We start from the raw sequence: 12,090 nt of genomic DNA, 5'->3' as shown, positions 1-12,090 counted from the left end.
CGCCTAAGGAGCAAGCGACTGAACACAATCCTAAATCTACCATTTTTACTATGCTGTGATAAAAGTAAAAAGTGTAAAGAATTGATGGAAATTGTAAAAATACAAAAACTTCAACAGCAAGGATTTGGCTGTAAATAAAATAACACTGTACAGTAAAAATATTTATTATATTCTAATTCTTTGAGACAATAGAATTAAGTAGAATACTTACATTCGCCAAAATGATATTAAGTGTGCGTTTTCAAAATACTGTTTTGAAGACAATAGATAAGTGCGCTAAAAATACGTCTAGGAGTGCGTCTATACGAAGCAAAATAAATGTAACAACTTTCTGCCGGTAGTTAAACCTAATGTAAGATAAATGATTGTAAACTATATATAAGATTACATAATATGGCAAGTTACAGCTATATTTGTGTAAAAATCTAACAATATATAAATATTGATCCAATTTGAGGCGGAACAGTTACAAATATTTAAAAGTACTTATTCGCGCAATTTTTGAGCATTAAATTAAGTGTCGTCTTTTAAACCTGAGCAATTACCTAATCTTTATATAACATTTTACTTTAGGCTTTGAGCTATCAGAACATATTTGAGGCACACTTTGTTCGACAAAAGACAATCACACACACAAAAAAAATATTTTAAACAATTACATACACTTAGTTATAAAAAAATACATAATATAAATACATAAAATTATAAAATTACCAAGATCCAATAATTAATTATTCTAAAAACTAAATTAAGATTATTAAGAATATATACTATAAAGAAAGAATAATATTCTTGATGAATTCGAGATATGTAAAAAATATTCAATTGTACAAGTCTAAATTTGGAGATTTCGTTATTAAAATAGAGTACATTCGATTTCAGTATAATCTAAGTATTGCTTTTTGTACTACATTCCGGACATGTAATGTTCATGTTACGAAATCCGAAAACAAATGAAGAGGTATACTAGATTTTCTTAAACTTAATTTTTCAAAAATAAATTTACTAGACAAAAAATTGCCGAAAACTCTAGAGAGCTAAATTTTGTTAGTCAAAATATGTCCGGTGGTACACTCATGGCAGCGCAGTAATGTCAACAACTACTTAATTACACAACACCTAAGTAAAATAGTTATAGAAATTAATTGATATAAGAGATCCTTAAATTGTATTAAAACTTCTTCAATCATACAATATGTATGTAAAATTTCATACATAATTCCTATGTACAAACAAAATATAAATCTAGTATATCCTCTATTCATATTTATCTAATATCACTGCAAATGCAGTATTTGTTCACAATAATTAAAAAAATAGATCTTGTTCAGATTGTGATCTTCATGTTCTAAATCCTTAAAATAAGAACAAAATCTCTATCAAAGCTTGTCAATACTGTTGTAAAACAAACATTCTGTATTACATTTTGTGTACTTTTGACGTCATTGATGTATACAAAGTTATTTATGCATGCAACCATTCATATTGACTTCTCATGAAAACACTTGTGATTTTACACCCATTAAGCCTTAATTTCATTACGAAAATAGCGGCACGAGTCAAATTCGACGAAATTGTTTTCATGGCACTAGTATCGTAAAAAAATAGGACAAGAAACAATGTGGTATGTTATAGGACTTTAGGTATGATAACGGAAGGTACTCGTTTACAGTACCTTTGCCACGCGGCTCCATATCGTCTTTTGCAGCGCGCGTGATCTCTCCAGGCGCGGTGCAGCAAAACCATCATCGACAACACCGCCGGCGCTGCAGCCACGTACGCATGTGTCAAGACCCCGGGCAACGACAAACTGATTTGTATCAGGATATCCCCGGCATAGTTCGGATGGCGCACGAATCCCCACAAGCCGGATACGAGTAGCTTCTTGCCATGGAATGTGGGCATGGAGTCTAAGTCTGAAAAATAAATAGTTCCATATTTAAATCAACATTTAACAAATTGACTATACAATGATGAAAATGTGTTTGATGTTTATTTGGTAATGGTTTTGATGATTCGAAAGTTAATTTAGAAGAGACTGTAATGTTATTGGACAGATGAAATAGAATTTAAAGTATTGCTGCAACCAAGCTATTAACAAACCTATATAACTAAACAATTAAATAATAATATCATAAAAGAAATATGTTGATAAAACTTTAACTTACTTGCCAAGCTGGGTTGTAAGGGATTTCTTCGAAATTCATACTTAATACTGTTACTAAGAAGCATTATCAAGAATCCCAGCACATATATTACGGAAGCAGTGATTAAGATGTTAGTAGACAGTGATACTTGATTATCAGCAACAAATTTAGACACTGTTGTGAAATAGAATGGGTAGAGAGCGCTTGCTACAATTTGTAGGTAACCCACTCCTTCAGACTGCCAGTAGAATGAAGATGTGATTCGATATTCTCGCATGATGAAACTGAGCAAATAGATTATCTGCATCATCGAATACAATAGTATTGTAGGCTGAAGTTGTATATTGTTTAAGATTTCTCTGTAGTTGTCCAAACTTATAGTGATATTATCAGCATCCTTCATTTGTAAATTTACACCTTGTTTGAAGACAAGAACAGCCAAAATGAGCTGAAAAATTAAAGTGATTGTGCTATAAATATTAAATTAATTCAAAATTTATGAACAGTGTTCTTGGTGGAGTAATAAATATTCAATATGTATATTTAAAAAACGACCCGCCCATAATGCTTGAGTTCAAAGACATGTCTTAAAAGTGTGTCATTGTATTAATTTCAGAGGAATTGCTTATTTTTAAATGCATTCTCAGCTGATTTCACACCATATTAACTTTTACCTATTACAAACTTCTAGACAATATTTTCACAGATCTAAATAAACTGGTATAGCTGTAGGTATTTCATTTGCGTGATCTGCAAATTCCCATTGAGGTCAGAGGTTCATACACCACATAAATTCCATTATATACATAAAATTAAACATTTTTAATTTGATGACTATTATTTGTTTTGTCTTTACAATTTTCTTACAAAATAGTAACAAGTTTAACTAGTGTGTTAATAATTTATGTGTTCTATGTCAGTTTTATCATTACATAAATCACATTTCTTAATAGATTGGAAATTTAAAGATGTAACAAAATATACTTACTGCACTGATATTGCTGACTCTTGAAATCCAAATCTTCACATCTAGGTTTTTGATGAAAGGATGTATTTCTTTCCCCATAAAATAATCATACAACTTATATCCTGTTGTGCCATATGGATTCAATTCATTGTCATCAAGAGGATGATATTTCACATACAAAAATAAGCTCAAAAGAACAGCAAAAATGTATGAAGCTACTGCCAATCTCAAATATTCTTCTAATAAAACATCATTGTCAATAACTCCAAAGAATTGTAAACCAAATAAGAGATTCACTGTTATAATGCATGAAAAAAATGCATTGAAATTATATTTTGTGCCACTATTATCCATTCTGTCAGCTTTGGTACCACATACAGGTACTAGTGCAATCACCGCTTGCAGCGCCAACTGAGCAGCCATAATTGAAAATGATGACAAGCTGAACCAAGTTGTCCATAATCTTAATGAGGACAGATCTAACAGAGACTTCCATGTACAGGTTTTACAACACGACTTTAAGATTGCAAAGACAGTCAATGGCATTATAAATATGAGCAAGGCAGATCCAATGCGACCTCCAAACTCCCATCTTCCACTTATTTGTGCAATCTTATTTACACTGCTCCTTATAGGAGTGGCCAGCTTTCTTGTCACAGAGTGTGATTTATCAGTGTGGGCATCCTCTGAAGAATTCTCCTCATCTGAATATGCATCAATTGATTGACTGATAGACTTACTAATGGACTTGCTGACAGACTTACTCAAACTTCTTCTGATATCAGGCTCATTATCTGAAAACTCTTTAAGCCTGCTTGACCTACGCTGAGGTAGTTCCTCCACTGATCTTCTATTTCTCAATCCATAAACATCAAAGGATTCCACACCATTTAACTTAGTAATATCAGGCAAGTCATCAGTAGATGAAACATCTTTAATCGAATATTCGGTGCGTTTCGAACGGGTGCTACGATAAATTTCGAGTTTGCTAGTCAAGTCTTCAAGCTTCACAGATACGTCCGATTTTAAACCAGGACGCTTGGCGGGAGATTTAGCTGGTTTCACATCGGGTTCCGATGATTCTTTGGTTACTCGAGATGGAGACTTACGAGCGGGATATTTAGACGCAGGTTTTCTGCTTGGCGACTTTCGCGACGGCGATTTGCGGGTGGCAGAAGTACGCGCGGGGGGTGAACTTTTCCGCGCTGGCGAACTTTTCCTTCCTCTGGCGGGAGAACGGTTTGGAGACACTCCCTTACGCGTCCTCACCGGACTTGTGTCTATTACACTTGATCTTACTCGACCGCTTCTTGTAGACATCCTGAAATATTACACAACGCGTAAGACAAACGTTTTTTTGTAGATTCTATAATTAACACTTGAACCACACAGTAAGATATTTACTTCTCAGAACGATTCACTCATTGATAGAAATTATGATAAATGCTTGAAATCAGTTTATTTCATTAGACGAAACCAAGATTATTTACTTGACAGAAAACAATAAACAACACAATCCGCACAAACACAGCTACATGCGCACGGAATACAACTCCACTCCACGAAGCCAAGCGCCAACGACGCCAGAATAAATTTCAAAACGCGATTCGTGATTGGCTAAAAATAGCAGCCGCTATCTTTGGTCCGGAAATGTTGCTCGATCTCTTTCATTTTTTTGGAAGCAACAGAGATAGAATATTTTCTTAATGTTGGCAGTGTTCTCATTTGACTTTGACACATTTTCTATAGTGAAGTGAAAATTCGATATTATGACAAATGGAACGTCGAAATATTATCGAGCAAACGGATATTTTCTATGGGCAAAAAGTATTCATTTTATGTTTGTAGTAATAGGGCATATTACTGCACATTTATCCCGCCAGAGTACTGCAGTGTACGATAGGTACACAAAAGCTTTGACGCCTTTTGCTATGTCGATTAAAACGTTTATTTTCGAGTACTTTATTAATCCTTTCATTATGTAAGCATTCGTTTGTGAAAATATATAATAATGTAGCATAGTCGGGTGCTGAAATATTGGGAAAAATCGTTTCCCAATATTTCGGCAACACTTCATACGTGACATCTTAAATTATGGACTTAATACAGGTAAGATCTTCAGCCAAAATCAAGTTTATATCAGTTTATGACCACAGTCACCAAATGTAGAATATAACCTAGTGTTATTATTAATAAGTCTTCTTCCACGAAATCCTTCCATTTTTCCTTTAAACTCGCACCACGATTGTGTAGAATGATATTTTTGGTCGTAAAATCTGCAACAATATTGAAAATTGGCGCTTTTTGCCTCCATTGGCAACGTTTGTGTACCTTAGTTGTACCAGTAGTGCCATCTGCACTGAGCTTTGCGTGATATGCCTTATTCCATGAATGGACCGCGATTCCGACTCACACTTGGCCAGTGAAGCAGAAGACCCCCATTTTATTGCTAGAAAGCTTAATCCGGCTCCACACTATTGCCGAACACCGACGCGAAAACTTGAACATTGCGTAGATTGTTTGATTGCTTTTACTTACCGCAATGAAAAATTAGGAATGTACATATGCCGAAGCTATCAAAGCACGGCGAACTTTTCCGCGACAGATGGAGCCGGCAATAGAAGGCGCAAGTTTTTTTTTTTAAACGAAAACAAAACAATATTTTTTATTGGATGGAAGAAGAAAAATGCAAAATAATAAATTATAGTTTATTTTAGTTTTTAACAATGCATATAACTATACTATCAAGATATACAAACGTTGTTAATAAATGAGTAACTTGTACTTCATAACTCAAAAGATAAAGTTTAATAGATATATAACTAGAGCTAATCTAATTGTTTGCGAATTTGTGATGTTGTGTGGCATAGCATTATTATATAATCACACAAGTAGATTACAACTCTAAAAATAAATGCTTTAAAAATCATACATTACTACAGTTACGAAATTCCCAGAACAAAAACGATCCCAATGTCCTGTAAGCGCAAAGGTGTAGATAAAAAACGTTTCAAAACAAGTAATGAAAAACAAAAAGCTATAACCATAAAGTAAATTTCCAAGAAAAGACAATGTTCTTTGTCTTCAAGTAACATAACAAAAAAAATCAAGTTTGGTCGTCCAAATACCTACATAAATAATCAAATTGTCAATGTATTTTTATTTCCGAAAAATGCAGACTTTTGAATAATGAATTATCACTATTCCCCAGTAATTAAAAACTTTGCCCAAGTTAAATCAATTTTAAAATCAAATCATTGTAAATAAGCAATGATTTGATTTTACACCTTGTCAAGTTACCCTGCTTGGATATTTTGTATCTCGTAGTAATAGGGACCAACACTAGTCTTGCCATACATTTTGGTAGATTGATGTGCTGTTGACTGTACATAAAGATTAAGATAGATTACCAGTAAAAACGTACATTGTAGCTAAACACTTGAGAAATATAGAATGATATCAACATCAATATTATTAAAGTTTTAATAAGAGAAAGGTATTCAGTGCCATAGGATTTTAAGATATTTAACCATCAGCCACATATCTACCAGGCGAAATTGAGAAAGTTAAGGCTAACCAAACAAAACAAGTTGTTACACATGATCTTAAGGAAATATTACAAACTATCGTTTTCACATTTCTTCACCAGTACTTCTCCAAAGATTTGACCAAATCGAGGGGATCTACATTAGGGCCGTGACGCTCAACTGGAACTCCATTCTTGTCAACAATGAATTTTGTGAAATTCCATTTGATGAAGTTTCCGAGGGTTCCGCCTTGTTTGTGCTGGGGAAGAAATATATAAAGATACATTACATTACAATACATTTTTAAAGATACATTACATTACAATACATTTTTAAAGATACATTACAATACATTTGGGGTATAAAAAGAATTCCCGGGTTCATTTCGGGCTGTGGCAACGCTAAGCCAGAGTTCAGTGTAAACAATAAAACTTGAAATTTTGAAAATTCGGCTGTGATTTTGCAGTCCTGCCGAAAGACAACCCTCAGTACTGCAAATAATAAGTTATTTATGAGCATGGTTTATGAGATTCCGTTTTAAAATATACAAAAAATATTTAAATGCAAGATTTTATTACAGTTTGAGACTGAAGCCACAAGCCAAATATTTTTAACTTCTAAAATGCAAATCATTTTCGTGTTGTTTTTTTTACAAATAAGGGGAGGTACATAGTAAATAGATCATATATAAATCATTATTCCATAGAAAATATGAAAAACATCTTCATCTCAGTGTAAAAGCAAATAACACAAAAGTTTAGACATCATAGGCTGTGTCCTGTTCTTGAATAAATAATACAATAATTGACCTGAGTTGACGTGACATACAAGGCTAATTGTATGGGAACTACCTTCTGGCAAGCAAACATTTATTGATTACTTTCACTAATTTTCTAGTATATATAATATACCAAGGCCAAATATATCGATTCACATGAGTCACTTCAGCTTCAGGTAATTTGCCGGCTGAGCATGACATATCATTATATTAAAAAATGTTGACAGCTAATCTCAAAGATGGATCTAATAAAAACAATGACAATCTAAATATTATAACGATAACTGTCTTTAATCTTTATTTCAAAGCCCAAATTTGATGAAACATGCTTTACAAATCTATTCATGTTAATAATAAGATTATCTAACTTTTAAGTACAAATACTAAAAATATTATTACAAATAAATGTTGTATGAATTTGCGTGGATGGTTCTCTACTCCTGAGCTAGAAATAAACCAGCATTTTAGGGAGTTTTGAGTTTGACTGTTTGAGTCTGACCAAAATATGAGCCTCATACCTTCAAGAACTTCCACAATGGACTGGCGTTATCTCCATTCACATCCACCTTCTCGAACATGTCAAACTTGACTTTACGCTCAGAGATGAAGCAAACAATCTCTTCGGGGTTGCCAGGCTCTTGTCCAGCAAACTGGTTGCATGGGAATGCCAGAATCTTGAGGCCTACATAAAAAAAGACAATTGAAATGGTGCAAAGCTTTAAATATTGCATGCAATTAATTCAAAATACATCTTTATTGTGAGAATTAAAATATTCCTTACTAATAGGTATATAAATGTTAAAGTTTCTATGTTACCTCTTCACTCTCTATACTCAACTAATCTTTTTGAAATTTTGTAGTTTGAAGTATGGAGAAGGACATAGGGAAATCATTTTCATCCCGGAAAAAATCTGTAGGTACCCATGGGAAATTCACGTGGGCAAAGCCGCGGGCTAAAGCTAGTTAAGATATAAATAAAATTTACAAATTACTATTTTTTTATATCAAATTTTTCATAATATCTAATATTTCCTAAAATTTATTTTTTTATAAAATCGACTTATATAAATTGGTATAGTCATGAAGAAAAATCCTGTGATTTCTTTAATTCCTCAAGGATACATAAAGAAATATTGCACTTACATTCTCTATTGCATAATTATTCTGAGTCATAACATAAGTGATAAACACCCACTATTGGAATATGTAAGATAAAAATATGAGAAAAACAAACAATGGAGTCACCTTTGCTCTCAGCATATTGATCATACAACTCATTAAGTTGCTTGTAGTTATTCGCAGTCAGCCCACATTGGGATGCAACATTAACAATGATGCAGACATGTCCTTTGTATGTCTCCAACTTCACATCTTCCCCTTTGATATTTTTCACTGTGAACTCGTGGATTGATACAGCAGATTTGTAGTCAGGATTATTTGCAGTGGCCATTTTTCTACAAAGTAATAATTTTGAAATAATAAGAAGTTTTGGTGTATTATTGGCAAAAACTTAACTTCATTAGTACCAGCCACCTTATTTACCGGCTGTTGCCTCTGAATGTGTGGCAAAGTTGAGTTTTTCAAAATTTTCATGCAAAATACACAGATTCTGACATTTCTGAATTTTTACAGCCACATAGAGGGTCAAGTCATGTAGGATATATTGAACCTAGTCGATGGTTCCTTATAGTTCCTTAATCTCTAGTTGACAATGTATGTGAACCACTCTCTTATCTACGAAATTGAAATTTTCTCGGTTGCATTCGGGTCTGTGACGGTATGAAGCCCGAGGTAATATAAAAAAAAATACTTAAATATTTTGATGATTTTACAACCGGCCGCCAGACTGATGTCAATCCCCCAATTTGCCTATCAGCCGCACAAGCCATGTGTCCCTTAATCGCCTCATACGACATTAGCGTGAGGATATGATTGGTGGTACGTTAATAATAAATAAAATGTTCTTATATTAATACAACATATTAAAAGGAGAAAATAAATACAAATTAATTAAGTAAGGACAATGAGATAATGCAGAAACGACGCGGCATGGAGGCAATATCTTATTGATAAAAATTTAAACTAATACGTACATACACTATGACAAAAATAAACAACTTGGAGTTAGTGTCAAAGCCGGCAAATATTATGCAACTTTTTTAATTAATAATAAAGCATATAAACTGGAGTACTTACAAGGTACTTAATTGCGCTCTTGAAATGCAAAATAAATTACCAACGACAGGCACAACAAGCTTCGAAATACTTCTTATTCCGATTGTCATGATTCGGACGGACTGGACACCGAAGAGGTAAAACATAGGATGCGTTCAAACATCACATAACTTTTATTATGATTTTTAATTTTGTATTGTACAGTAATACACTAATAATGCATATTCTCAACAAAAATATCATCATCGTCATGTACCTATCGTTGTTATAGTAAAAAAATATTATTCATATTTCTCACAGATATAAAAACAGTATATATTCTTACATCTGTGATATTTCTACAGGACTCGACGCCGAAAAGCTTAAAAAAAGTACAAAAGTTTTTGAACGTTTTAAATGTGTTTGACAGTTTTGTGAGTTGAGAACATGGATTTTGTACCTACTTTGTAAGATTTCAAAAATATTTCTTTGTCATAACAAACATAGCGAGGTCTACGGGCAAAAATACATTTTTTGTATGTATATATGTAAATAAGCGATAACTTTCAAACCGTTTGTCTGGTTTTAATTAAATTTAAAAGGTATGTCGGATCTGTCAATAGAATTTTTAAGTTCGTGGGGCATCAAAATCCCTTAAGTCGTTTTTGAAATATTCACAATTTTGTGATATTTATTTTAGTTAATTGTTTAGTGCATCTATAATAAAATAATTTTAGCTATCAGTTCCCTATAATGAATGAGTTTAATGTCTATAACACAGGTCTAAAAAATATTGATTCTCACTCGGCGGGACACTAATTTTATTTTTTGCGTAGATAAGATGCTAGTTTAAATTTTTTGGCGATAGGTTACAAAATAAAGAAAACTTTGCCGTTTCCACATGTGTGTGCCTTCAGTTGTGTTGCCACTGTGTAACATTATTACTGAAGAATAGAATGAAAGAGTGGTAGGCATGAACATAATGGCATGTCAAACTGACAAAGTCAATGTCAGCCAAGTGTCAAATCTGAATTGATTGAATGAAGCTGTGGAAAAAATCACGTTGATAATTTTCGTACGTTCGTCGTAATTTTGTTCTACCTAGTTCTAAAAACAGAAGTTTCCAGTGCATATAAAGATTCCATCATAAAATAAATCAAAATGGCCTTCGTCGCTCCAAATTTACGGAAATGCGTTAGCTTAGTGAATATGAATAGTTTGGGAGTGCGAATAACACAAACCACATCTTACCATGCAAACGTAAGTTTATTTACCTAGCTTCTCACCAATGTCAAGGTTTCTCGATTTTACTATTTTACATGTCTACAAGTTATTATTACCCTGCATGGAACTATGCGGCGGTTATACTTGCATCGCAATGACTCTAGGTACTTATGCTGTTGACTGTACGTGCAGTATTTTCTATATTCTGAGTGTACAATCAACCGCATGTCAAGTTACCCTTCATGGACCTCTATGCCGCAGTAAAAGGGGCCATTTTGAAATTAATTTGGGTGCTGTTATTATTATGTGCACAGTCTCATTGGTTATTTTTTATTTGGAAACTCTATTCCATATATAAACCTAATTAACATATTTAAGGCTCTTTGGCCAAAACTCCCATTGGAAACGAACCTCAAATCACAGTTTCACAGCTAGGGAATTTAGTATATATACTATTTGAAATTTACATTTAGTTTACATATACTGTGATGAATTCATAAAATAACAATTATATTTTAGGTTATTGACCATTATGAAAACCCGCGCAATGTTGGTTCCATGGACAAAAAAGACAAAAATGTTGGCACAGGCTTAGTGGGCGCTCCTGCTTGTGGTGATGTAATGAAACTTCAGATCAAAGTTGATGATAATGGAAAGATTATTGATGCAAAGTTCAAGACATTTGGATGTGGCTCGGCGATTGCTTCAAGTTCTTTGGCAACTGAATGGGTGAAGGGCAAGACAGTTGATGAGGCATTGAAATTAAAGAACACTGATATAGCAAAAGAATTGTCTTTGCCACCTGTCAAGCTGCACTGTTCCAGTAAGTGTCATTCTTTGTCTGTTTGTTTTGCATTGGAAGTTAGAGCATTAGTTTGTTGTTTGTGTTTAGGACAGATAAAAATGTTTTGAGTTAGACGAACATAAATATTATTGTTTCAAATTTGTCAAGAATCAATTTATTATTTGATGCAAAAATAACCTAGTGTTTCCTTTTTCTTTATTTCAGTGCTTGCCGAAGATGCCATAAAAGCTGCTTTGTCAGACTATAGGATCAAACAACAATCAGCCAAGAAAGAATAGACAATTTTCATGAATATGGAATTGGAACAGATCTGTGATTATTTGAGGATGCATTGAGTAGTGTGGGAGTAGCCGCTAAGCATATAACAATTGTCAATGCATATAGAAGAAAATTGGCAATTTACAATTAATTCGATATTGATGTAGAAACTGTGTTGTAATAGATTTTAAATTGTTTTGTTTCATTAAATAATGTATAGTACATATACA

General features: G+C 33.2%; 3 protein-coding genes across 4 annotated transcripts; 1 reads left to right on the top strand and 2 right to left on the bottom strand.

Moving 5' to 3' along the window:
* Nucleotides 1-148: 148 nt before the first annotated feature.
* Nucleotides 149-4,741, bottom strand: LBR (Lamin B receptor). 2 transcript variants are annotated; one of them, XM_053748298.1, is made up of 4 exons: nt 4,605-4,741; nt 3,136-4,435; nt 2,169-2,595; nt 149-1,916 (listed from the first exon to the last, which is right to left on the bottom strand). In XM_053748298.1, exons 2-4 carry the CDS (start codon nt 4,432-4,434, stop codon nt 1,630-1,632), a joined length of 2,013 nt encoding a protein of 670 aa, XP_053604273.1. In that variant the 5' UTR covers nt 4,435; nt 4,605-4,741; the 3' UTR covers nt 149-1,629. The 2 variants fall into 2 exon arrangements, with proteins under 2 accessions (XP_053604273.1, XP_053604272.1); XM_053748297.2 differs by having other exon boundaries at nt 4,519-4,707.
* A 1,067-nt stretch (nt 4,742-5,808) lies between these two features.
* On the bottom strand, nt 5,809-9,769 carry LOC128671685 (uncharacterized). The gene is made up of 4 exons (XM_053748384.1): nt 9,616-9,769; nt 8,665-8,873; nt 7,938-8,101; nt 5,809-6,900 (listed from the first exon to the last, which is right to left on the bottom strand). The coding sequence occupies exons 1-4, from the start codon at nt 9,738-9,740 to the stop codon at nt 6,757-6,759; spliced, it is 642 nt and encodes a 213-aa protein (XP_053604359.1). The 5' UTR covers nt 9,741-9,769; the 3' UTR covers nt 5,809-6,756.
* An 836-nt stretch (nt 9,770-10,605) lies between these two features.
* Nucleotides 10,606-12,086, top strand: IscU (Iron-sulfur cluster assembly enzyme). Its single transcript, XM_053748385.2, has 3 exons — nt 10,606-10,833; nt 11,317-11,620; nt 11,807-12,086. Exons 1-3 carry the CDS (start codon nt 10,735-10,737, stop codon nt 11,878-11,880), a joined length of 477 nt encoding a protein of 158 aa, XP_053604360.1. The 5' UTR covers nt 10,606-10,734; the 3' UTR covers nt 11,881-12,086.
* Nucleotides 12,087-12,090: the final 4 nt, after the last annotated feature.

This window comes from Plodia interpunctella, chromosome 8, assembly GCF_027563975.2.
Source record: "Plodia interpunctella isolate USDA-ARS_2022_Savannah chromosome 8, ilPloInte3.2, whole genome shotgun sequence".
Lineage (NCBI taxonomy): Eukaryota > Metazoa > Arthropoda > Insecta > Lepidoptera > Pyralidae > Plodia > Plodia interpunctella.
The sequence above is the reverse complement of the archived record's forward strand: the minus strand, read 5'-3'. Positions and strand labels throughout refer to the sequence as shown.